The sequence below is a fragment of the Macrobrachium nipponense genome, chromosome 32 (assembly GCF_015104395.2).
Source record: "Macrobrachium nipponense isolate FS-2020 chromosome 32, ASM1510439v2, whole genome shotgun sequence".
Classification (NCBI taxonomy): Eukaryota; Metazoa; Arthropoda; class Malacostraca; order Decapoda; family Palaemonidae; genus Macrobrachium; species Macrobrachium nipponense.
This window is the reverse complement of record NC_061094.1, coordinates 70653335-70681257: the sequence shown is the minus strand read 5'-3', so window position 1 is coordinate 70681257 and position 27923 is coordinate 70653335. Positions and strand designations below refer to the sequence as shown.

The window sequence follows — 27923 nt, the reverse complement described above, 5'->3', positions numbered from 1 at the left end:
TTGAGTATCTGCCCTCTTTTCCTAGTGTGATTGAGAGTAATTGTTGTAAGTACTTTGCATTTCTTTTGTTCATTAATGATGAGTGATCAAGAATGGAGATTTCGCCGCGCCCCCCAGTCGCCCGTAGAGTGTGTCCCGGGCTGGAGGGGCGTAGATGCGGCGGATTCAGATCATTTGTGGATGTTGATCCACACGAGGTTTGTACTCGTTGTCGGGGGCGAGAGTGCTCCCGCAACGAGCCATGTGTAACTTGTATGCATTGGTCCGAGGCGCAGTGGGTTCTGTACGAGGGCAGGAAGAGACTTAGGCCGCCCTGAAGTCATCGGAAAGTCCAGTGACTCCTTTGGTAACGGACACTTCGTCCTCTTCCTGCCCCCTGGCCAGCCCCCACGTTTCGCGCCTTCCCCTGCGGGGGGGGTAGCGGAGTCCTTCTCCTCTCTCGATCCGTCGAGTGTGGAGGAGGGGCGCCCGCTACCCGGACGTCCAGTTGTATTCGGGTCTTCCGTCCGCTCTGGGTGGGGTTCTTCTCCCCCCAAGCGTGAGGAAACCCCTCTAACTAACCCGACTGTTGCTTCCGCAGGTGTGCCATCAGCGAAGGACGACCTGGGACAGGTGTGGGAGTCGCTGGGACTGCAGGGAGTGCCTAGCATACAGGGGTTGATTCAGCGGTTGGCGGGGTCTGGCAGTGGTCACTCATGGTACGGTAACCACTACTACCACTACAATTTCTACACCAGCATATGGAGATGCCACCGCACTTGGTGTACACACAGTGATGTCGGTAACACCCACGGCTGCAATTCAAAAACCAATTCCTGCCGTGCCAAAGAGGACGGTGCCACCGCCACCTGGGTTCTTTGTATTGCCGACCCCGGACTTCCGCTGCCCCAAGAGTACCCCCCTGGACCTGCCGCCAGTGCCGAGGATGACGGTAGCTGCCGACAGGACGCCTGGCTCTCCTGTGGTACTGCCGTGCCTGCCGTACCTGTTGCTGTCCCTGCTGCTCATCCCTTTCAGATCATGTTCCTGCTGTTCCCGGACCTGTTCCTGTTGTTTTCCTGCTGTTGGTGGTGCTGTCACAGTCTCAGGTCTTTCCGGACAGGTGCAGTCGGGCCCTGTTGCTTCGGCAACTGCCCCGGCTCCCTCCTGGATGGAAGACCTGACGTCTGTCCTGCAGAGCCTGGCGAAGAAGAAGAGAGAGGAAGAAGGTGTCGTCGTCGTCTTCGTCGTCTTCTTCGTCGTCTGCTGCCTCTCCTTCCCTTCGACTTCTAAGGCTAAACAGCGAAGAAGAAGAAGGCTGCTCCTCCCCCCCTAAGAAGACTCCTTCGGGATCTTCTAAGGGCCCGGCTCGCTCAGGCGAGTCGGGGAGCTCTTCTGCTGGTCCTCCTGTTCCTTCGGGAACGGGGCCCGTCGCTTCTTCTGCAAAGAAGAAGTCGACGGGGGACCAGAGGTGCACCAGCCTCGGCTGGTGCGTCCTCACCTGGTGCTAGCGGTTCTGCCGCTAAACCAGGTTCCGTCTCGGCCGCTTCTCGTTCGCGAGAAGCACCGAGTGGACGCTCTTCCAAGGAAGACCGTCCAGCCAAAGTTTTGACGCCCGAGCTCGCTCGCCGTCAAGACAGCGGCGCGGAGCAGAAGACTGGCGAGAGTCGTGCACACGACTCTCGCCAGGCCAGTGGACGCTCTCAGCACGATCAACTGGCTGCTCGGGCTGACGTGACGGTCGCTGACCAGCCACGGGTTGAGGCGAGGAAGGAGTCCCGCGGGCCGCCGGTACCAGCCACGGCTGGTACCAGCGGCTCGACGCGCCGAGAGGACGCTGGCCGGTCTCGACGCGACAGAGAGCCTAGCAGCTCACCCGTCCACCGCTCCCGATGGGACCGGGCGGAGACGGTGACCAGCGGCAGCTCGCCTGACGCTAGAGATCGGTCTCGACGTTCTCAGCCGAGCCTATCGCCCCAGGCGAGCGGCAAGGCTAGGCCTGCTGCTCGATCGTCACCGCGGGTTGACGATCAGCAGCAGCCCTCCACGCACGCTGGTCCTGCCAGCGAGCGAGGGGTTGGGGGGAGCGTCAGGTCTGCCTCTCCCATACCTTCAACCTCCTCGGGCTATACCGGGAGGAATGCGAGGGAGGTACCGAGGAGCGATCACGAGAGGTGCGCCGCTCGTGACCCGGCTATGACGCCGTATGGCTCAGGCACGGTTTTAGGACCGACCAGAACATACGCGCAAGTAGTTGGAGGCGACCGTCAGGGGTCTGTCGCTGTTCCTCCTTCTGAAGGAGGAGTATCGCGGGACCTGCTCTTGCTGGAGGGACTGGACGGTCCTACTCCACAAGACGCAGTAACTCCCGATACAGAGGAACTTTGCAGAGGTCATTAAGCTGATGCGTCTGCATAATGACCTTGCGGAAGGATCGCCGCTACCACCGGCAGAGCCCCACGTCCCGGCTCGAATCATTTTGGGGTGGCCCAAGAGGGAGCCCAAAATGATGGTGGGGTTACCGCGATCAGAGCTTGCAGACTCAGTCCTAGATCTGGTGGAGAATCTCGTCTCAGGACGGGAGGACTCGCTAAAGTCCGGACGGTCTTCTAAGCTGCTTCCTCCCCCTCTACAGCGGCAGAGGCGATTCTACGTGCCTTCGGAAGACCCGATACTGCCGAAAACAGGTTAACCCGAGTTAGCGAGGCTGACTCCAGGTGTGTCCCTGCAGCAGCTCCTGTCGGAGAACGTATGGTTCTCGCAGCAGGAGGCACTTGCCCTGGAATCTACCGCTATGGTAGCATTCCAGGCAGTTTCCTGGTTGGATTTGTGGTCCCCTCCCTCACAATATCCAAGTAGCGGCCGGCTCCGGGAGTTCTGCTCTCGAAGACGACGCTTCTTTTAGGAGACTGTGCCAGTCTGGAGGAAGAGCGATCTCTTTACCTCACCCATCAGACTGCTAACCTGTGGCCAACTTGGTTCTTCGACGTAGGGACGCAGTCCTTACCCGAGTGACCAAGGGGGCCGGGCGTGAGGCGGCACTCGGGCTTCGAAATGGACCTCTTAGGAGTTCCCAGCTCTCTTTCCTGGAGAGATGGTGGACGCTGCGGTGGAAAGGCGGCGCACTGACGACAGTGACCGCTTAGTTCACCAGGCAGTCTCGAAGGTTACTGGGCAACTCTCGAGCGACTGCGGCCAAACCAAAGAGCTTGGCTAGCGCTTCCACGGCGGCGAAGACGGTTGCACCGTCCAAGCCCCGTGTGAAGACTCCCTGCTGTTTCACTTCTGCTAGAGGAGGCCGTAACCAGCCCTCCTCCCAACCCTCCTTTCCCCGAGGAGGTGGTGGAAAGAAGTCGAAACGAGGAGGGAAACGCTAGGGACGGCGTTCCCCCTCACCTGCTGCCGGAAGTGGGGGGGTGCCTGGCGAGCCATTGGGCGACTTGGCAGCGCTACGGCGCCGAGAACTGGATAGTAGACGTCCTCGGGAGGGGTATCTACTACCCTTCGAGTCTCGGCCCCCCCTCATCTCCAACCGGTCCATCTACAGACCTATGTCCGGGGTATCAGCAAAGGACAACGCTCTTCGACAGGAGATCAAGACCATGCTGGCGAAACGAGCTGTAGAAAATCGTGGAGGACCAGTCACCGGGCTTTTACAGCCGCCTCTTCCTAGTGGAGAAGGCATCGGGGGGCTGGCGTCCGGTGATAGACCTCTCTCCCCTGAACCGCTTCGTTCGCACGACGCGGGTTCATCGATGGAGTCGGCACGCTCGGTGCTCGACTCGATCAGGGGGAACGATTTCATGCTTTCAGTGGACTTGAAGGACGCGTATTTTCAAATACCCATCCATCAGTCCTCCAGAAAGTACCTCCGCTTCATCTTCGACGGGATGGTGGTACCAATTCAGGGCACTTTGTTTCGGTCTCTCAACCGCCCCACAGGTGTTCACGCGAGTGTTCACTCTGGTGTCAGCTGGGCCCATTCGCACGGGATACGTCTTCTGAGGTATCTCGACGATTGGCTAGTCCTGGCGAGCTCCCGCTCGCAGTTGCTACAGGACAGAGATCGACTCCTCAAGTTTTGTCGCGATCTGGGGGTCGTGATAAACTACGAGAAGTCCGATCTCGAACCCAAGCAGAAGATGAAGTACCTGGGTTATGCTGATAGACACGGTAGCAGGGCAGGTCTTTCCCGCAGACTTGCGTATCAGCAAATTCAGGGAGGCAGCCGGCCGGTTCCTGTCGCGGCAGGAACAGGCAGCACAGCAATGGCAAGTCGTGATTGGCCATCTGTCGTCACTCAAGAAGTTAGTCCCTCACGGGCTGTCTTCACCTGCGGTCTCTCCAGTGGAGGCTAAGGGAGAGTTGGTCTCAGGCCAAGGATCCTCCTTACTTTCCCGTGGCTATCACGGACAAGGTGAGGCAGGACCTAGCCTGGTGGCTCGACGACAAGAAACCTCTTAAGAGGAGTGCCTATACGCACTCCCCCCCCCGGAGATGCTTCTGTTCTCAGGACGCATCGACCGAGGGATGGGCGCACACCTGGAGGAGTTGCTGACTGCAGGTGTGTGGGACCATCAACGAAAAGCACCTTCACATCAATGTCCTGGAACTCAAGGCGGCGTTCAACGCTCTCCGAGAGTTTCAGGACCGCTTGGTGGGACACTCAGTGTGTTGATGTGCGACAACACCACAGTAGTGGCATATGTCAACAAGCAGGGGGGGCTAGTGTCTCTCTTCCGCTCCATCAGTTGACGGTGCAGGTGCACGAGTGGGCCACGGCTCACTCGATAGAGCTGTCAGCACGCTACATTCCAGGCAAGAGGAATGTAGTAGCGGACCAAGCTCAGCCGTCTGGATCAGGTGATAGGGACCGAATGGTCTCTACACCAAGACGTGGCGGAAAGGCTCTTCAACCTGTGTGGGGGCGACCGGTCGTAGACCTGTTCGCCACCCGGCACAACAGAAAACTTCAGGTTTTCTTTTCAGCCGTGCCGGACCCATGGGCAGCTGCAGAGGACGCTCTCCAACACCCCTGGGACAACCTCTTCGCCTACGCCTTTCCTCCCTTCTGTCTGATTCGGAAAAGTGATCAGTCGAGCGCTGGTCACTCCCAATCTCAGAATGATCCTGGTGGCTCCCAAACGGCCTCAAGCCGTTTGGTATCCGGACCTGCTGGCTCTTCTTGCGGACGCACCGAGAGAGCTACCCAGTTGGCACAACCTTCTAGCCCAGCCACACGTAGAACTGTACCACCAAGCAGTCCAGTCCCTTCAACTTCACGGCGTGGCTGTTATCCACCATCTCTTGCGAACGAGAGGCTTTTCTCGTAGCGCAGCAACAGAGATGGCTGGACACGTCCGACAGTCCTCTGCAGCTGTGTACCAGGGGAAGTGGGCCGTCTTCTGTGGTGGTGTCGTAGACAGGGTCTGTCTCCTCTCAGAGCCACTCTTCAGCAGTAGCGGATTTCCTCGTGTTTCTTCGCCGAGAGAAGCTCCTCTCAGTACCCACAGTTAGTAGGATATAGAGCCGCCCTGGCTCTCGTCCTAAAACTGAGGGGACTGGACATCTCGAATTCGTTCGAGATCTCCTTGCTAATGAGGAGCTTCGAAAGGTCTTGCCCACCCAGGGAACTCAGGCCCCCTGCGTGGGATGTGACTCTCGTCCTTAGGAGTTTGACTCGAAGACCCTTCGAGCCACTCCGAGAGTCGTCAGACAGGGATCTGACCCTCAAGACCCTCTTCTTGCTGGCCCTGGCATCGGCGAGAGAGTAGGGGAACTACATGGTCTTTCTTATGATGTTAAACACACCAGAGGCTGGGGATCTGTGACGCTCGATTTCGTCCCGAACTTCGTAGCCAAGACTCAGAATCCGTCGATCCCTGACGACAGGTTCGAGTCTTTCACGATTCCCTTCTGGACTTCACCGATAATGATGCGGATGAGATGCTGCTTTGTCCTGTGAGGGCGCTACGGCGCTATCTGAAGAGAACTCGACACCTCAGGCCTGAGTGTCGACGCCTCTTCGTTAGCACTGGGGTTACCAAGAAAGAAGTTTCCAAGAACAGCTTTCTTTCTGGCTACGTGAGGTGATCAGGAGAGCGTACGAGGCTGATGGTAGCGACGACATCCGTACGCTCCGACCGAGAGCCCACGAAGTCAGAGGTATCGGACCCTCCTTAGCGTTCCGTAAGAACTTCTCCGTGGCGCAGGTCCTGAAGGCAGTGTCTGGGCCAACCAGACCACCTTCACGTCCTTCTACCTTCGGGATATTGCCCACAAGTCCTTGGATACTTTTTCCATTGGGACCTTGTTGGTGGCTGCTCAACACGTTGTGTAAGCTTACCCAGCACCCGAGCAGGCAGAACAGCATCGATTCCTGGTATGACTGGGAGAATGATGTCGAATGAGAGAGTGACTGGCATCTCTTCACTATCTTTCTCTACCTCTACCTGTGGGCAGAGGGATACGGTCTTACGTTACCACGCTGGAAAGGAGTCAGATGCAGGTAAGCTATTCAACAGAGCTCCATCCTATCTCTTTAACTAGAGATAGTAGTGTATATCCACCACTTTTCTCCAACAAGGGGGAGAAAGTGGATGCCTACATGAGACAAACCCATTACTTTATATTTGCTCATGTAAAGGAAAAAGTTCTTACAATGCTGGTACGAAGAGATACGCGTTGCCTCTCTCTAGTACTCGGCCCAGAGGTCTGACCATTGATCCTTCGGTGCACACCCCGATCAATCGGACAGAGGCTTGGATCCCTCCCTCGCTCTTACGACCAGGGAGGCATTCCAGGGATGGACGAACACCAGTCTGTTCATCAAAAGACTCAGATTCCTCCCACCAAGAAGTGAGGTCTTCCTATTGTTAAAGGACCGATGGTTTGTATTACGTATCGGAACAAATGACAATTTGTCGAAAATTGCATTTTTCCTAACTATACAAACCTGAGGTCCTTTACATATAGTCCTCCTCATGCCACCCCTCACTCTGCGTATTTTGCATGGGCCAAAAGCAAAAGTGATTTGTTTACGCGCGGCGCGCGACGATCGGACAGCAGTTAACTACGTTCTCCTTGTTCGAAGCTTACGACCGTTCCAGCTGCCGCCAGCTACTTCCTATTGTTAAAGGACTCAGTTTGTATAGTTAGGAAAAATGCAATTTTCGACAATTGTCATTTTGGTTAGGTGATCGGATTTGGTTTGAGCTCCCTGCGTGGTAGTGGACAGGTTCTGTCATAGAAGAGGGCGAACCCCCATTGACATGATCCGACTTGGATTCTACTAAGTAAGCGGATACAAGTCCCGTTAGTAGACCCAAAGAGTCTTTCAGCTGTAGGTCACGCCTCGCTGTAGCTCTTATGGCTATGCAGACTAATAGACAGTATCTATGAAGTCTTCAGCCTAAACAGGTAAGAAACCAAGGTTATTTTTATCTACAACAGGTGTTGTTTTACCTTTTCTTTGTTATTTTCTGTCTTGTACCCGCCACCAAGGGTGTCAATCAGCTAGTATATGTCTGACAGGAAAGTTCATGTACAAAAATGATATTGTTATTTTACAATAAATGTTTTGTACATACTTACCTGGCAGACATATACGATTGATGGCCCGCCCAGCCTCCCTCAGGAGACAGGTATAAGAGAGAAAAATCTGGCAAGAAAGGTAGTTTTTGGTTCTTACACCCGCCTCCCAGCGGCGGGTAAGGTAGATCACCTGACCTACCTGTCGCGTTAGCCGCGAGTTTTGAATTCTGTCTGACGTCAGAGACGTAAGCTAAGTATATGTCTGCCAGGTAAGTATGTACAAAACTTTATTGTAAAATAACAATATCATTTTGAATACTATTATGTATAGATTACTGTATCACTGAAAATAAGTGGGGTTGCATATCTTGTCTAAATGTGATGTTAAGTATTTATGTAGTAGTACAGTAATACTTTGGGTTACGAACCGATTAGTATACGAATTTTTTAACTTACGAAGTGACGCCCTCATTCTGGAATACGAATTTCGCTTGGAATACGAATGCGCGAATTTCCATCATGGGAGGCCGCTTGATTTTGTTTACATCGGATGAGCGTGGGATCTGCGAACGCATTTTTTTCGCCAAACTTAACGCCTGCTTTGTTTACATCGGATGAGCGTGGGATCTGCGAACGCATTTTTTTGGTTTTTTTCCGTTTTTTCTGGCCAAAACTTAACGAGGGTCAGTGACTTCCTCCTACGCATCCCTTGACCCTTTTTAAGCCATAACTTTCAATATCTCGCTGGCGGTAAGATTGAACGCATCTGTCCGTGATACGCTCTCAAATTTGCTTAGTGATTTGCGCACTGTGTTGTGTCCGTGATAGTGCTTATACATTACTATTACCCAAATACTAAAGACAATGGCTCCCAAGATGACGAAGGCAAGCAGCAAGAAGGAAAGCATAAAAAGAAGGAGATGATTACAGTCGAATGAAGAAGGAAATTATCCAAATGCATGATAAAGGCGAGTGCGTGAAAGACATTGCAGCATTCTTCAAGCGGTCGCAATCAACGATCTGCACTATTTTGAAGAAAAAGGAAGAAATTAAAGCCAGTAAAGCATCAAAGGTGTCACAGTATTGACGAAACAACGGCCTTATATTCTCGACGATGTAGAAAATTTGCTCATAGAAAAATATTTTTTCAAATTGTGAAAGACAACATAGTGTTGCGTAAGCGTAAATTAGTGATCGTAGTGAACGGTGCTCTCTAGAGAAAGAACCAGAAAGTCTTCCAGAAGTGTTTCACGGAGGAGATTTCCCCCCAAGCCCTAACCCTCTCCTCCTCACCCTTCCCCTCCTCCCGTCTCCGTCAAGCCAGCAGCCACACTCGCCAAAGGTAAAGTTCAGGTTTTACTGTGCATGCATATTAAATCTAGTGTTTATATTTAATTTCATTCTTCAATTTTATAATTTTATGTAATTCCTACACGAATTTTCAACCTTAGTGAACAAAATAAATGGAAAAATATGAATTGAAATGGTTATTCATGGTCGGGTGGAAACGCATTATTTGCTTTTTATAACATTCTTATGGGAAAATCCATTTAGGTTACGAATTTTTTAGGTTACGAAGCAGGTTCTGGAACGGATTAAATTCGTAACCCAAGGTATTACTGTATTTATTTTTTTGCCTTTCTTACTATTTGGCTCCCATGCATGCAGTCAGCTTTTATGGCCATGTTTTTAGAATGTTTAGAACCTTTTTTTTTTTTTTGTTTTTTTTTTTTTTTTTTAATGCTAGAACTGTTTTTCAGTTATGGATACAAACGACCGATTCTTGAGGAAGATAACTGTTGGACAGAGCCCAACAGAAAAGGGCCACACTCGTGAGTGCCAGTTTGACATTAGTGTTGCAAGTGAAATCATGGCCGTCCTTGCATTAACAACTTCACTGGCAGACATGAGGGAAAAATTGGGTAGAATGGTGGTAGCATCAGATACCTCTGGTAACCCAGTGACAGCTGAAGATCTTGTAAGCAAATGCTGACACTTATTGTTGTGAGGCAACATATGTGACTCCGATGTCTGATTTAAATGGGTATATCATCACAGAGTGTAACATGGGAGAGAGAAATAATTTTTTTTTTTCAGGGAGCAAGTGGAGCTTTGACAGTCCTAATGAAAGATGCCATTCGCCCCAATCTTATGCAGACTTTAGAGGGAACTCCAGTATTTGTACATGCTGGTCCATTTGCAAACATAGCACATGGAAATTCATCTATCCTTGCTGATAAAATAGCCCTAAAGGTTTGTTTGCATATTACGTATTTACTTTGTTTGCTTCTCTCTAAGGCCAAGCCTAAAGATTCTGTGGAGTACACAAATCTTAATTTATTAGAGGAATGTTGATAGAAACTGTATTGGTAGAACTTATGCAGTACAGTGAATTGGTTAAAATTAGATTATTGGGTCATGCATTAACTGTGGCTTAGTTAAATTGTTTACTAATGATAATGCAGTATGGTTCTTTTCATGTTCAGTATTTTCAACTGCAAATTTCCCCAGTGCCATTATAATTATATCTTTTAATTTATTGCTACTGATGTCGATTACTTTTCATTGATAATTTTTTTAGTCATGCATATACATAGTATATACTTAAACTAAATAGTATCTCTTGAGTCGAAATATATTTGAAAATCAATCTTCAGTAAAGTATGTTGAAGTCTTATGAAATAGTTTGTGCTCTTGTTAAATTTTTTCTATATTTACATCCACAGCTGGTTGGTGAAAGTGGTTTTGTTGTTACTGAGGCAGGATTTGGTGCTGACATAGGTATGGAGAAATTCTTCAATATCAAGTGTCGTTATTCTGGTCTTGTGCCAAATGCAGTTGTTCTAGTGGCCACTGTAAGGGCCCTTAAGATGCATGGTGGGGGCCCCACTGTTACTCCTGGAGTTCCACTACCTACTGCATATACAGAGGCAAGTTTTATTTTGTGAATAGCAGATATTTACAGTTCATATCCATTTTAGTAGTTTCATTTTGAAAAAAAGTAAAATTTATGGATTAGTTTCTTGAAATGGCAATAAAGCTATTTAAAGTTGAAGTATTTCCTTTTTATTGTGTAATAAATTTACCTTGGATTTTGGGAAAGGAGGAAATGTTTTTTACATTAGTAGCAAAGAATAGACTAATGTGGGATTTACATGTTATGATGTTTTTATATCTTATTTTTTTAACACAGGAAAACTTGGATCTTGTAGAAAAAGGTTTTAGTAACCTTGGGAAGCAGATAGAGAATGGTCGCTTGTTTGGCGTGCCTGTTGTGGTGGCTATAAATGCGTTTTCGTAAGTTTATTATCATACCTGTATACATAAATTTTTAATTGTCGAATTTGTTGAGAAATTATACTGTTTTTGTACCTAGAATTTACCTAGATCATCCTTTGTCTGTATGGATAGTATTCCTCCTCATTATTCATCTGCTCTTATTATACAAGATAAAACACCTCAACTTTCAGCACTTTGTACTAATCTCTCGTAATGTTGATGGGTAGTCAGTCCATTTGTTTTTAATGTGGTTCATGTGATTATTAGATGCTCATGGAAACTGGGTAAAATGCAAGCAACTTCATTTGATTTTTACAGAGTATATAGTATTGATTCTCTCTCTCTCTCCTCTCTCTCATCTCTCTCTCTCTCTCTCTCTCTCTGCTACCTTGTGTGTTTAGCGAGACATATTTTTCCAAAAAATCGAAATAAATTCCTTTTTTCTGATCTCCCCCTTAATTCAGCATCAAAACTATTGGTGAGGGAAAGGTTTGGGAAATAGGGATTTTTGCTCCTTATCTCTGTGAATGATGATCTTGATAAACTGTTAGACTCCTCTTTGAGCACAAAATTAAAATTAGTAGGTTCTAGTTTTTAATTACAGAGTAAGGAACATTGAAATATTTTTCTGATAAATTATTTCAAAATGAAAATGAAAATATTCTATTTCTGTTAAAATTTAAAATTTATGTATTTTTAGTTTTGTTTGAACTGAATTTTTTCTTTTTATGAGAACTGATACCCAGTCTGAGCTGGAGCTAATTAAGAAGTTGGCCTTGGGAGCTGGAGCCATGGATGCCGTAATCTGCAATCACTGGGCCAAGGGTGGACCTGGTGCTATTGGTTTGGCACAGAGGCCAGTAGTTAAGGCTTCAAATCAGCCTGCTCAATTTAAGTAAGTTATCCCTTGCTCTTGTGGAAAAACTGAAAATACTTAGTAGAGTTTAATGTGTTTTTGATAGTGAATGTATGTGTTTCAGATGAGCAAGAAGGGCATAGTAATAGGTTGGTTACTGTGTGTATTATTCAGGGATGCCCCCTCATTTTGGGACCACCTTGACGTGGTGAGGGGGCTCTCGAACCTCAGGAATCTCTTCCCAGGTTCGAACCCAAGAGTCCCATATGACATTATATATTTTCGAGTAAACTTATGTGGACTTTTCCATTTTTTGCCAAAATTTTTAAAAGCAAATAAATGAGAAAACATATCATGGCTTAACGTGGAGTTAAATCCGAAGCTAAATAGTGAGAACTGTGGTAGATCCATCATCTACCCGACAATGTTCGGACCTGTTTTTTTCAGGCGGAACTATTCTGTGGAGCTGGACCACGGATTCCAGGGGGGGCCTGGTTCTAGGAATAGAACTCTCGGCATTCTATCCAGTTTGCCCATAATGTATTAGGATGGGGATAATTGTATTAGCATAATACTCTTAGTCCTAGCAAGCGGGTTCTGCTTACACCTTGGGCCATACTAATCATGTTATGCCATCCCCTTTTGGGGTAGGGTAGGATGCGGACATTTGGGAGTCCTTTCTCACTTGTGCCTTTGGCAGAAGATTTAACTTCGCGAAGGGCCAATGATATCTTTTCAAGATTTTTTTTTTTTTTTTTTTTTTTTTTTTTTTTTTTTTTTTTTTTTTTTTTTTTGTAAAAACTCAAAATTTATGAACTGTGCAATAAATGATTTGAGTACCCTGGGCCCCATGATGGAAAAACTGACGGCACAGTTGATGACCATTTGGCACGTCACTCTCCCGAATTTCCTAGGTTACTGCCACAGTAGTGAAAGTACTATAAAAGATACAAAGGAACACCCTGTTCCAAGTAAAGCAGCAGAGCCAGAAAAACCAAATAGAGTGCATAAATAAAAAAGAAACAAACAAAAATAAATTGGTAAACTCCAATATCGTAACAATGGAACCATATATGATGAACAATAATTCTGAATTAGAGACAAATAATCCTCCCAGTCAATACAGGAAAAATATAAAAAAGCATAATAGACAAGCAATGTACATAAAACAAGGACCAAAAAGAAACAAAAATTACCGACTTAATCCTACATTGGTACATTTTGATGACCTCTTTGGACCAGATAATTGGTCAAGATTTCTAGTCCTCAAAGCTGACAATAAAATCTCAGCAGCAATGCTAGAAAACAAATTACTTAACATATATCCAACACAAGACATGGAATGCAGACACATCAAGGACAATGAATGGCTTATCCAAGTAACCAATAAAAAGCAGTCCACTGCCTTTTTAAGTATAACAGAAATAAATAATATAAAGGTAATAATTACAAGCCCATTGAAACATTGATTATGTACAGGGTACAGTCATCCTACCCAATAGCGAGCAGGAGCTTCCTTCAAAACAACTATTGCTAGACTCCCTAAAATTGAGATATAACAATATCCACGATTTAGAAATATACTCTATTTCAAGTAGGAAAGATTAAAGTAAAAATATCAACATTGCCAAAATAAAATTTACAGGCCAAGACTTACCATTTAAAATAAAAATTCTTGGAGGACAAAAAAAAAAAAAAATAGAGAAGTTTCGTCCTTTTGTTCCTAAACCATTACAATGTACACAGTGCTCAAGGTATGGACACACATACAAAAGATGCCGTAATAAAGCTATATGTGCAGTCTGTGCATCAGATGACCATACCACTAATTGGAACTGTAATCAATCAAAATGTATTAATTATGGACTAGCCCATCACGCAAAATCTAAGGAGTGTTCATTTTACCAATATAACACAGAACTTCAGTTGTTAATAAATAGGACAGGAATGTCAGTCATGGAAAGCCAGACTTGAGCTAAAAGTAAGAGGCGTTAACAATCCATCCAAACCCCCACCTTTTCAAATGTGACTAAAATCAAGACATCAAACAGCACAATGACAAACAAGATAGTAATAAACAGGGAAACTGGATTTCATACCAATAATACTGAAACACAAAATAAAAGTGATATTACAACAACCAATACCACCACTAACATAGATGATTCAGTTATCCATGGAAAAGAACTTCCAATAGAAGAAGAATTAAATAATGATGATAATCGAACTGGCAAAAAGAAAAGAATTCTAGAAAGAACCCCACCTAAGGGGAAAAAAGGTAAATATTGAAAATTACAATCAATCCAGAGAGACTCCAACTACACCAGGAAACAATTTTAAAAAGATATTAACTAACCTCATCACAAGTGGAAATACACAATTACCCTCAATCTCAATCAAACAGCCAACATCTGGACAGTAAAGATACTCTTTACAAAGTTCCATCAAATAATACTAATGAAAATCATACCATTAAACCAAACCAAAATATAACTATCACCCCCCAACCATCCACAAGACCGAATATCCCATTAACAACAACAAAACAAATAACCCCTCAAACAACAGTCCTTATCACTACAGAAAAGGAACAATAGAATTACAAAACCAGAAATTTCTAAAGCTAGACCAAAAACTTCTGAACCAATAATTAACATTACCAAACATGCTTCATCTTGTGGTTGTAATGAATGCTTTGTAAGTACATATAACCAACTAACTACCAAGACAGAGGACACAGTACGAAATTGTATTGACAATTTTACCAAATTAAGGAGGTGCCCTTTAACACACCAACATGAGAACGAATTATGTTCTGAATCCTTAAAATACAAAAGGAAATTATAAAATAAAAAATAGACTTATTAATATTCAACTATGAAAAACAACAACTGCAGAATCTAATAACCAACATACAAATACAACGATTAAAAAACCACAAATAAATTCAAATGCATATAAACTACGAGATAAAGTAAAATCAGCAATCAATTTACAGAATTTAAACACCAATTCCTCCAATAATGGAATATAAAATCAGTTCAATGGAATATAAATGGTCTCTTAACCCGACTACGTCTGGGTGAATTACAAAGAATCATACGAGACCACAACCCAATGTGCATATGTCTACACATATAGGAAGTAACCCTACAAATATCCAACACTATAAAATTGCCTGTTATTCACCAACTGACGGTGGAAAATTAGGCACAGCCATATACGTTTCATAATAGCATTACATATGCCCCCCCCCCCAACCTGTTGACATACCATCTATGCCATATCAATAACATCAATTAAACTGTATATGCCTGATAAAAGTAAAATTACTATTTGTAATTTATATAACCAACCAAATTTCAATGCAAATTTCAGTGATTTTTTCTGAACTTATTAGCAAAAGTATACAGGAACCACTACTTATAGTAGGAGATTTTAATGCACATAATCCATTATGGGATATTAATAACCCCACTGACACATCCGGAATCAACATAGAGAATACTATAATGAAACACAACCTGTATTGTCTCATTGAAAGTGAAGTTCCAACAAATTTTTCAAATACACACCTAACCTTTTCTTCAATTGACATTTCATTATGTTCAAATGAGTAGCGGAGAAATTTGAATGGAACGTCCTAGACGAGTTCATACACAAGTGACCATTTCACCCCAATCATTCTGAACTACTTAAGTAATGTCAAAATATTGCCACCTACAAGATATAATATCCAAAAAGCTAACTGGGATAATATTTCCTATACACACGAAACATACCACCATTCCCACATAATGAAGATCACAATACTACATGTGAATCCTTCTCAAACTTCATAATAATGCTGCAGATAAAAGTATTCCAAAAACCAAAACACATTCCACAAAATCCCTGTCCCATGGTGGAATCCAGCATTAACAACATTATAATAAAAATACATATGTTCATACACAAACAAACCTTCGGTCTTAACATTAGGATTTATTAGCGCCAAGCTGGAAACCGGTAGGATTAAAATTACACTTGTGAGATCCAGGGGACTAATGGCATCTATACCAGGTCACGGGGCATGTATACCCAGAATGCCCACGGCTACCTGTGACCCATCAGTTATTTTCCTACCGCCTTTAAGATAAGACGTGTTACTGTCTATCTCATTTAAAGCCGTTTTTCAGTTTGCCCGTTCTTATTTATCCATTTCATTTTTTATTTTTCATTCCTTTTCTTTCTCCAAGTATGATCAGTGTGTGGTAAGAGTGTATACGTGGTATGATGGAGAATTTTGCCTCAAACATCGGGATCGTCTACCGCCCTTCGAAGAGGAGACAAAGGAAACTGGCCCAGGGAGTCCAGTGGCTTCCCTTGGGTTCTAGGTTCCTTAACCTCGGTGTCGACAGATCCTCATCCAACGTGTAGTAGGTGCAGGGAAAACGTATGTACGGTTACTAATCCGTGTTCTGTTTGTCGCGGTTGGCGTCGTGGAACAGTGGAAGAAGTTTCTATGGAAAAGCCAATACAAAAGAAAGGGGGTGACGCCATCTTTGGATGACCAAACCTTACCGGCTTCTTTTGTATCGGTAATAAACCAGGCTGCTCCATATGTTGTTCTCCACCTGCTTTTTGAATTGTCTCATACCCCTTCGGTTTTCTCCTAGCGGTTCTGTATCGGAAACGTCAGGAGGGGCCTTGGGTAATTTTATGAATAATTTGCACTCTCCTTTGTTCCCAGCAAGTAGAGGGGGAGATCCGCCATCTTTGTTCCAGGCTCCTGCTACGCAAGCGCATAGGTTAGATGGTACGTGGTCAGCGCTAGGCCTACCAGGCGTACCAACCTTGGATGGTCTGCTTGCGCATTATATGACGTCACGGTTCCAGCAGGGTCCGGCAGCGCTGAATGTTCCTCATCCCCCGGGCTTGCAATTTATGGGGAATTATGCCGCTGCTTCTCCATCCCACTCAGTATTTTACAGCGATGCAGAACGTGGGAGGTAATTTGGCAGCAAACTGCGGTTACCAGCAGAAACCTCTCAGTCTCTCCCCTACCCTACGAGAGCGATGACGTCACAACATACGTCACACTCTGAGATGGCAGGCGTGATGACGTCACAGACGATTCTCGGCCTTTTTCGCTGCACCCCAGACGCTAATACGCCCTTCTGATCGTCAATGCAACTGTAATGCAGAAGTTACAGGATATGAGGAGAGAATGAATAAGAGAGGACAAAAAGAAAAAGTGTATTCGCCTTCTTCGTCTTCTTCCTCTAGTTCGGCGTCATCGCTAGTCCGATAACGTCACGGCGAGCGCCAGTCAAGCGTTGGAGGAGGATTCGGAGTTCCTAGCGGATCCTCGGGCCAAGAGGAGAAGAATCAATTCTTCCTCTCCTTTGGACGAAGACTGTCATTTCCAAGTCAGCAAGAAGGTCGGAAAATCAGTGGCTATTAAGCACAAGGTTGCCAGACGAAGCCGTTCGCAAGAGTCCAAACAAGCGAGAGAGGTGACGGCCGGCGAGCTAGCGGCCGAGGCGGAGTTGCCAGTTCGGATCGCAAAATGCGATACCTCTGGTAAAATCGACGTTGGCGGCGGAAGGTGCAGCAGAGGATGGAATGCAGATCCCAGTTTCGCCCAGTAAGGCCGTTCAAAATACGTACGAAGGATGATAAGGCTCCTATTAACAAAAGTACAAAAAATAGAGAGTTGGCAACCTCGGCGGATACGTTCGTGGAAGGCAGTGTCCGTCTGGATAGAAGGCCGAGGCCGGGCTCGCCGACGCTCGAAAACGATGCCAATGCTAATAAAGACGAACTTACCTCTGTCTTAAGGGAGCCTTTCATCTTGGAGATCTAGACGAGATTCTCGCTCTAGATCCGTGAGCAGAGAAAGAGTGAGACGTTCTCGTTCCCCTCCCCGCTGACTATCTGGGATCGAGCCAACCAGCGGCCAGCAAAGATCAAAGAGGCCGCGGCCGTAGGGGCAGGCGGCCGTGGAATTCCGGGCCGTCTGTCAGAAGATAGAGGCGAGACAACATCTCTCGTGACGGAGAGTGGTACACTAGAGAGCCGGAGGAAGGAGAAAACCAAGAGTTTCTGGCCTCGTATGCAGAGGTTATTGATTTGATTCGTCAATTCAATAGCCTTTCGGAGAAGACAGAAACACCGGCCAGTATGCTTCCTCCTGGAATTGACATGGCGTTTGGACTAAAGAGGGATACCAAGGTGTCGTATGAATTGCCTTGTTCGAGTCATGCGGAATCGTCTTGCAACGTAAACGCAAAGATTGCAGGGAGGGATAATTCCTTAAGATCTAATAGATCATTTAAATTTATTCCCCTCCAATGATAAAGCAAAGGAAATATTATACGACACCGAAGGTCCCTTTTGCTGTCTAGACAAATGAACCCTAATGTTGTAAGGTTAAGGCCTGGATTAACCTTGGATCAGGTTAAAATGGAGTGCCCTTCGATGACGTACCAAGAGGCTGCCACGTTAGAAGCAACAGCTTCTTCTGTCTTTCAGGCTGCGTCCTGGTTAGACCTTTGGTCAACAGCAGTGGCGAAAATTGCATCCTCGAAGCAACAAGGAAAGTAGTAGATGAACCATTGTTCATTAGATTACTACAGTCAGGGTCCAAGGCGATTGCGTACCTGACAAACGTAAGTGCCAATGTTTGGGCAAATATCCTGCTAATGAGGAGAGATGCAGCATTGGCTAGACTAAGCCGCATGTGGATTTGGATTCCCTGTTAGCAATGAGGAATGGGGATATCTTGGAATCGCAACTACTGTTGCCAGAGGTCATACTGGAAGAAGCGATAGATAGAAGAAGGATGGACACTAACGATAGGTTTTTGGTGCTAACAGGCAGTTAGGAAAAAACCTCTAACAGTAAACTATTCCTTTGGAGGGAAGACAACAGCAGATGCTCGAAAGAAACCAGTGAGACAATAGCATCCCTAATAGAGTCACAAGACCCTCTTCCCCAAAGAGGATAACTCATCGGCCCTTTCACAATAGAAACAACAGAGGAAGGGGCAATAGGGGAAGGGGAGAGGCTCAAGAAGATAGGATGGGCGCCTCCCATCACTCGGCCACACTCGCCACACCAGTGGGGGGTTGCCTGGCAAATCACTGTAAGGTGTGGCAGGAACTAGGGGCAGAGCAGTGGGTGGTGGATGTTCTCAGGATCGGGTATTTGATTCCGTTCGAGGTAACCCCGCCCTGACGATCAACCTTACCCCACGTCACTTATGCCCACAAATCTCAGAAGGCCACTATTCTGCAGGACGAAGTGAAGAAGATGATGGAAAAGGAGCTGTGCAACAAGTATGCAGTCCGACAAAAGGCTTCTACAGCAGGATTTTCCTGGTACCCAAAGCCAACGGGGAGTGGAGGACCAGTAATAGACCTGTCAACGCTGAATCTGTTTATAAGGAAAACCAGTTTCAAGATGGAAATTCCGAAAACGGTTCTACAAGCAGTCAGAATCGGAGACTTTATGCTGACAGTCGATCTAAAGGACGCATACTTTCAGATACCAGTCCATCAGTCTTCAAGGAAATTTCTCCGCTTCAGTCTTGCAGGGAAGCTTTCGAGTTCAAGGTCCTGTGCTTCGGATTGACAACGTCTCCTCAAGTTTTTACAAGAGTGTTCACCCTCGTGTCGGCATGGGCGCACGCTCAGGGGATCAGGCTGATAAAGATATCTGGACGATTGGGCTGGTGATAGCAAAGTCCAGGGAGAAATTACTCAGGGACAGGGCGGCCCTCCTGCAGCTTTGTCACAGCCTAGGTATTTGTGGTGAATCAGCAGAAGTCGCAGCTGGATCCAAGTCAACGTTTGGAATATCTGGGAATGGTGATAGACACAACACAAGCCAAAGTATTCCCGACAGACCAAAGAGTAGAGAAATGCAAACAAGTGTGAATGCCTTTCTGGGGAAAGCAGACACAGCCAGCAAGACAGTGGCAGGGTGGTGCTGGGAAATCCTAACCTCCCTGGAGAAGCTAGTACCACAAGGAGGCTACCCACAAGAGGCCTACACTTCGGTCCCTACAATGGAGGATGAAGGAGTTTTGGTCACCAACAGTAGATCACCCGTACGAGCAAATTCCCTTGTCGGCAGAAGTGAGGAAGACTTGCTGTGGTGGGTGGACGACGGGCAATCTGACAGTGGGTGTCCCCCTTCAACAATCCTCCCCAGACCTCTTGCTGTTCTCGGATGCATCACTAGAAGGCTGGGGAGCCCATATGGAGGAGTTGATGGTGTCAGCAAATGGAGTTGCAAGGACAGAGAACTCCATATAAACGTTTGCTGGGAGTTGAAAGCAGCTTTCCTAGCTCTACAAGAATTCAGGGAGAGAGTAAAGGGACACTCGGTGGTATTGATGTCAGACAACACCACAGTAGTAGCTTATATAACAAGCAAGGAGGCCTAGTTTCTCGGCAGTTACATGTGATGACAGTTCAACTTCACCAGTGGGCTATAGAGAACCTGGTAGACATCAAGGCCAGGTATATTCCGGAAAAAGAAACATAGTGGCCGACAAGTTGAGCCGCAGGGATCAGATTCTGGGAACTGGAGTGGTCCCTACACCAACAGGTAGTGGACAGGATGCTCATGTTGTGGGAAGGACCGATCATAGACCTATTCGCAACCAGGTACAACAAAAAAGTTGGAAGTGTATTGTTCAGTAGTCCCGGACGCAGAGGCAGCAGCAGAAGATGCGCTACACACACCCCTGGGACAATCTGGACGTGTACGCATTTCCTCCATTTTGTCTAATCCGTCAGGTTCTGAACAGGGTAAGCGGTCTCAGAACCTCAAGATGACCCTGGTAGCCCCGTTATGGCCGAAAGCAGAGTGGTTTCCAGACCTACTGGAACTCCTAGTAGATGTGCCAAAGAGAGTTACCTCCATGGAGCAACCTTCTGTGTCAGCCTCACGTGGAGAGGTACCACCAGTCGGTGAAGTCCCTATCGCTTCACGGGTGGAGACTGTCAAGTATCTCCTCCGAGAGCGAGGGTTTTCGCAGAAAGCAGCAACTCAGATGGCAGGTAATATCAGAAAATCATCTGCGACAGTATACCAAGGGAAGTGGTCAGCATACTGTGATTGGTGTCGTAGGGGGAACGTGTCTCCACTCGGTACCACTATTCAGCAGTTAGCAGACTTTCTGATATATCTCAGAACAGAAAAACATATGTCTGTATCTGCAGTGAAGGGGTACAGGGCTGCTCTAGCCTCAGTCTTACGAATGAAAGGAGTGGACATATCGTCTTCATGGGAGTTGGGCCATGCTGATGAGGAGCTTTGAACAGTCATGCCCACCAAAGGAAAGACTAAAAACCCCAGATTGGGATCTGACCAAGGTACTGAGTATCTGACAAAACCCCCTTACGAACCACTAAGGCAGTCCACGAATAGGAGCCTGACCCTGAAGACAGTCTTCTTATTGGCCCTGGCTTCAACCAAAAGGGTGGGGGAGCTACATGGCCTCTCATATCTCATAAAGCACTCGAGAGGTTGGAGATCAATGGTGTGTGAGTTTGTCCCAGAATTCGTGGCAAAGACCCAAAATCCAACAATAGTAGACGGCAGATTCGACTCCTTTACCATACCTTCCTTGGCAGACTTTGTAGACAACGACAAAGCTGAAATGCTCCTGTGCCCCGTCAGGGCACTAAGGGAGTACTTAAAGAGAACAAGGCACCTCAGGCCGGGGTGCCAGAGGTTGTTCGTAAGTACAGGACGGAACAAGAAGGAAGTGTCCAAGAATACAATATCATTTTGGCTAAGGGAGACAATCAGAAAATGCTTATACTGCAGAAGACAGAGGGTCAGATAGCCAGGTGGGAGCTAGAGCTCATGACATCAGGGGTGGGGTGAGTGCTTCCCTAGCATTTAAGAAGAAACATGTCTGTGGATAAAATTCTGAAAGCTGGCGTGTGGAAGCGCCAAACAACTTCACCTCATTTTATTTGAAAGATGTTGCCCATAGATCCTTGGACACCTTTTCCTTGGGTCCAGTGGTGGCGGCCCAACAAGTGATATAGTTCATCCAGTGCCCCTGGCGGGTCAGTTTGCGTCTAGTCTAAGATGAAGGTATGAAAGTAGAATGAATGGGATGACTGTCTTTTTTCTTTACTACTTTCTTCCTACTCCTTTAACTACGGTGGCAATATGAAGGAGAGTACCGTCATGTGCTGGAACGGACTAGATGCAGGTGAGATGGTCCAGCCATCTGTGAAGCTATCTTAGCTGATGATATACTTTCAGTAGCAACACACCCCTCTGGATAATAAGAAAGAGGGGTGAAGTGGATCCAGTCGCAAGGGACAAGAGTAAACAGTAGAATGGTATCTACACCCAGTGGGAGGAAACCAATAGATCCGCTTATATCTTTGGTCCTAGGTTCATTGTCCATTCTCTAGAATTTCCCTATATATTCGGAAAATGGATAAAGGTGGCAAACTTCCAGTCAGTTGTAGAGACTTACCTCCCTCCAATAGTAAGTCTATCCTAATGTTAAGACCGCAAGGTTTGTTTCGTGTATTGAACAAATACCAAATTTGTAACTAATTTTGTATTTTTCAGAACTAAACCAAAGCCCCCCCCCCCCTTCCCTTTGAGGAGTCTTAACAGTTTAAATGGCCCACCTCGAACCACCCCTCTAGCAGTCTAAACTGGGTTAGAAATATAACTGATGGGTCACAGGTAGCCGTGGCATTCTGGGTATACATGCCCCGTGACCTGGTATAGATGCCATTAGTCCCTGGATCTCACAAGTGTAATTTTAATTCTACCGGTTTCCAGCTTGGGCGCTAGTAAATCCTAATGTTAAGACCTCAGGTTTGTTAGTTATGAAAAATACAAATTAGTTACAAATTTGGTATATTGAGTCGCAATCTAAACAGACTCAAAACTCGCCTTAAATCACTCAAACAAAATTGCCCATTATAGTATACATATTAAACAAAATAGTTATAACAAACATAACAATTAACCACATTAAACCACTATATAACAAATATACAGCCAAATTTAGAAAAAACGGTAATAGCTGAAAAAATCGCATCATGGAAGGAATATGTCTCAAACATATCTTCAAACACACTCCACAAGGGATGTCTGGCAAAAGATAAGGAAAATCAATGGAAAACTATAAGACCTCCAAGAAGTGCAATACATTTAAATGGAAAATATACCATGATACTTATGAAATATCAAACATAATTGGGAAACATTTTGAAAACATCAGTGCTTACTCCAGCCTAGATACACATTTTCAAAGTATCAGAAAACAAAAAGAAAATATAATACTCAATTTTGAAACTCTTGAAGACCTGGAATATAACTATATTTTTAACATGGATGAACTAGATAATGCCATCAACTCTTGTCATCCCTCTGCACCAGGATATGATAAAATATCATTTGAAATGATAGAAAAATTAGCTCCTATAGCTAAATCATATTTATTAAAATTTTACAATAGTATCTGGCTAAAAACGTGTCTTTCCTGATAAATGGAAACATGCCATAATTATTCCAATAAACAACCAGGAAAGGATGCAAGTAATCCATCCAATTATAGACCGATATCTCTAACAAGTTGCCTATGCAAAATCTTAGAAAAAATGGTTAATGCACGATTAACGTATGTAATAACCAAAGACTCCATTTTAACACCAACACAATCTGGTTCAAATAGCTGGCAGATCAACCCTAGATCCCTTAACACATTTAGAAGATCCATATCAACAAAAAAGGCTTTGAACAAAAGAAATTAACAGTAGCTATATTTTTTTGATATAGAAAAAGCATAACGATACAACATGGAAAACATAACATCATGCAAAAAACTCCACTCCAAGGGACTAAGAGCCACTTACCAATATTTTATTAAGAACTTCTTAACAAACAGAACTTTTCAAGTAAGAGTAGAAAGTTCCTACTCAGTAAACCTATAAACTGGAAGAAGGAATCCCTCAAGGTAGTGTCTTGAGCTGTACATTGTTTTGCTTTAGCAATCAATGACATTACTATAAATTACCAAGTGGTGTAAAAAACAGTTTATATGTTGATGACTTTGTCATTTACTATACGAGTAGTAATCTGAGACATGCTCAGAGAGTTCTCAGTACTGCCATTTCAAATATATGTAGTTGGGCAAATTCAGTTGGATTTAAATTTTCAACTGATAAAACAAAAGCAATCGTCTTCTACAAAGACAAAAGGTGGATGAAGAACCAAACAATCAAACTGCATCTTTATAGCACTGAAATACAATTTTGTACAAAAATCAAGTATCTAGGAGTAATATTTGATCAACATTTAAATTGGAAAGAGCACAATCAATACATTAAAGCCAAGGGCATCAAAAGCCCTTGCCATATTAAAAAAGTTATCACACACTAATTGGGGAGCAAAGCGAGACATTTTATTAATGATATATAAGGCAACAGTCTTATCCATAATAGATTACTGCTGTCCAATATATTCATCCGCCTCAGAATCTGCATTAAAATCTCTCGATGCAGTGCACCATGAAGGCGTGCGATTGTGCACAGGAGCTTTCCGATCGTCCCCAACAAACTCACTTTTGGTGGAGGCAGGTATTTTGCCCTTAAAACATCACCGTAATTTAATAACAATACAAAGAGGTCTTTCAATGCAAGCGGGATCGTCTCCTGCAACTTACTGCTTCCAAAACTGTAATCAAGTAACAGCAGTTAATAGTACTAGCTCTTTCCCAAAAGAGCTAGAGGACATAATGAACATACATAATAATAAGCCATTTTTTCACCCCCCAATGGAATTGGCCACCAACCATGGATTTTAAATAGAGTAAAGATATGTACCTCCCTGTCTTACCTACTCAAAAAACAAATGACAAGTACGGAAATGTACCGCCAACATGCTTTGGAGCACATTAGAAGAAAAGGCGACAATTTATGATATATACAGGACGGCTCCAAAAATAATGTTGGAGTAGGAGCATCTGCATATTCGAAAAATATGTTAAGTAAAAAAGCCTACCTTCAATATCTCAGTATTTACTGCTGAAGTCACAGCCATACAGATGGCTCTAGATATGATTCTGAGGCAAAAGCAAGTGTCTCTGTAATTTTCAGTGACTCACTAGCGCTATAGATGCAATAGGACAGTATAAATCAGGAAACCAAATAGTACAGGAAATTCAAATAAAAATTCATCAACTCCTCCAATCAGGAATATCAATGGAAATATGATGGATCCCAGCACACGTGGGAATAAAAGGAAATGAATATGCAGACTCTGCTGCCAAATTAGCCTGCACTATCCCTCCAACAATTTCATATGCCCCAGTGTCAGACTGGGTAAAATCAGTTAAAACATTAATTTACCAGGATTGGAAAGAAGAATGGGCCTCGGTGCCAACAACAACAACAAATTTATATAAAAACTGAAGTCTATGCATGGAGGACATCCTCACAGGAGGAAAGAGCAAAAGAGGTGATCCTAGCAGGCTACGTATAGGACACACAAGATTCTCACATGGTCACTTGATGTCAACAACCACATGCTGACCCAGTGAAATGTAAGATGTCAAACACCCATGACAGTACAGCATTTGCTTGTTGAGTGCCCAAATTGGACCCAGCAAAGATCTATTTATCTGCGGAGTTCAGAAATGAAAAATATTCTTGCGGAAAGCAGGGATTTTTCCAATTAATAAAATCATAAATTTTTTTAAATAAGACGGGTTTCTCAAATAAAGTCTAATTTTTTTTTTTTTTTTTTTTTTTTTTTTTTTTTTTTTTTTTTTTTTTTTTTTTTTTTTTTTTTTTTCCCCCCCCCTTTCTCAGGATTGATCCCTGAGAACCAGCCCGAGAGAAAGTCTACTTGAGACTCAGAGGTCTGGAAAAACTAACACCTATTAATAATAATAATATTCAGGATGTGTAGGACGAGATCAAATACACTTCTTACCAATTATTTTAACTTCATTGCGAAATTTTGTCAATTTCAGTGAGTGAAGTTTCTTTGAAAATTTTGTTTTTATGTTTGAAGATCAAATTGTTTTATGTATCTTATTTTGACATCCAGTATGTTTAATGTGATTGATGAATTTTTTTTTTTTTTTTTTTATTGTCAACCCAGCAGTGAATGGGAAGTGTTAAGCACCAGTTCTATAAGGAAATTTTCCCATCTTTCCAGTCAGTTTACTATATATTTTGTTCATGAAACTTACCTGTCAGATATATATATAGCTGTATTCTCTGAAGTCCGACAGAATTTCTAAAACTTACGACACACGTAGTGGGAGTTAGGGTGGTTAGTACCCATTCCCGCCGCTGGAGGCGGTAACAGGAACCATTCCCATTTTCTATCAGATTTCTTCTGTCGCCGGTGTCGTAAACATCTGTTTACACACCTCCGCCTCAGGATTTTGGAAACTTTTCATTGCTTGAGTATCCTCTTGACTTTTTTGGTTTTTTTTTTTTGATAGGATCGATAGCTTGGCATACGTGATTTGGACTCTTTTTGAATTTGGCTTAGATTTTTTCCCTTAAATATGTGTGGATGTAGTTCGGCTAGCGCCAGGTTGTGTTCGAAAGTGGAATGCAAGGTTAGGCTTCCTAAAGCCTTGGTTGATCCTCACACGTGTAAAGGGTGTAGGGGGCAAGAGTGTAATATGATTTGCGCTGTAATGAGTGTGAAAGCTTGGATGATTTACAATGGAAGACGTATGAATCCTACGTAAAGAAGTTAGAACGTGATAGGATTAGGAGGTCTTCCTCCAGGAGTAAGTCGGGTAGCAGACAGGGTATTAATGTATCCCCTTCTAACCCTCCTTTATTTATTTTGTGTCTCCTAACCCCGTAGTGTTGCCTTCGGGCCCTCAAGTGGTGTCTGCGGAGGGTAATGCCCTTTCGCTTATTCTGGATTCATTGAAGACGCTTGAATCTAAAGTGCTTGCCCTTGAAAACAGGCAAAATAAGTGCAGTCATAGTGCCCCTAGTGAAGTGGAGGGGGCGTCAGATCGGCCCTATAGCGCCTCTAGGCTGGGACCTCTGCCGGACTCCCAGGACTCGGGGAGAGGGCATGTCGAAGGCCGAAGGAGGGTTACGGGGAACCCCCACCGATCTGGCGTCCCTTCAGCAGTTTCTGTGGACGCTTCCCAGGCTGCTAAGGGAGCGTGCTTGAGCACGTATCCTGAAGGATTGTTTCTCGTCTTCCGACGCGTTCCTCCCCGCGCAAGGGGTGGGAATCTCGTTCCGGATTCGCGACCTTTGAACCATGGACTCTTCAAGAGCTTGACGCTTCACGTCATGCTTTGTCTGAGTGGCATTCTTCTCCGGAAAGCGTAGCTTTTCCGCCCCAGAAGAAGTCTAGGACGTCATCCGACGATGACGCCCGCGAGCGCCCCAGTCGCTCTAGAGCCAAGGCTGTTCCTGGGAGAAGGAAGAAGGCGTCCCCTCGCCCCTCTCCTTCTCTCAAGCGCAGCTCGTCTCCGCGTAAGGAAACATCTCAGACGGAGATCATCATTGCGATGCAGCGGCAACTAGACGCTTTACTGAAGCAGAAGGAGACGGTACCTCGTCGAAGGAAAGACGATAGACTGCCTATCAAGAGAACTAAGCAGTCTTCTCCAACGGCTTCCTTTTTTCGTCCCCGTCTTCTGATTTTTTCGCCCTCTAGACGTCGTGTTGTTCACCAGGGTTCGTCTAGAGGTGACGTTAGACGCCAGGTTAGAGAGAGTTCTCTGCTTGCTCCTCTCTCTTCCCGTAGAGAGGACGCTCGCTTTCCGACTTCGACGCTTCTGCTGACGACGATTTTGTAGCTGTCGGACGGACTTCTATGCGTTCGGCCCCTCTTCGACATGACAGTGTTGACGCTAGTCGGGCAGTTGATCAAGTTTCTTCGCGGGACGTTTGTAAGGGACGTTTGTTAGAAGAGTCTCCTTGATGGACGCTCCGTTGGACGCTTCGCTGGACGCTCGGTCGGACGCTGATTTGGACGCTCGAGAGAACGCTACGTTGGACGCTCAGATGGACGCTCGTAGACGTTCTGGTAAGACTCTGTGGACGGCGAATGTGGAAGTTCGCTGTCACTCGGGATGTTTTGTTTCCCCGAGAACTTTGGCACGTTCGCCTCTAAAGGTGATCCTGATCCTGTGACTGTTTAAGGATCCGTTACCCTCGTCTTCTCTTCATCGTTCGGATAGGAGACTTGGAGCTAAAGGACTTCTGCCTCTTCCTTCGGACTTGCACTCGGGTAGGGAAGAAGGAGA

General features: G+C 45.2%; 1 protein-coding gene across 2 annotated transcripts in view; it reads left to right on the top strand.

The window, feature by feature from the left end:
- The window catches only part of LOC135207583 (C-1-tetrahydrofolate synthase, cytoplasmic-like), a 66422-nt gene that overhangs the window by 18373 nt on the left and 20126 nt on the right, over nucleotides 1-27923 (top strand). For both annotated transcript variants that reach the window (XM_064239435.1, XM_064239434.1), the window contains exons 15-19: nucleotides 9273-9490; nucleotides 9610-9765; nucleotides 10239-10442; nucleotides 10706-10809; nucleotides 11525-11686. In XM_064239435.1, the coding sequence (XP_064095505.1) occupies nucleotides 9273-9490; nucleotides 9610-9765; nucleotides 10239-10442; nucleotides 10706-10809; nucleotides 11525-11686 (844 nt within the window). The remainder of the gene's footprint in view (nucleotides 1-9272; nucleotides 9491-9609; nucleotides 9766-10238; nucleotides 10443-10705; nucleotides 10810-11524; nucleotides 11687-27923) is intronic.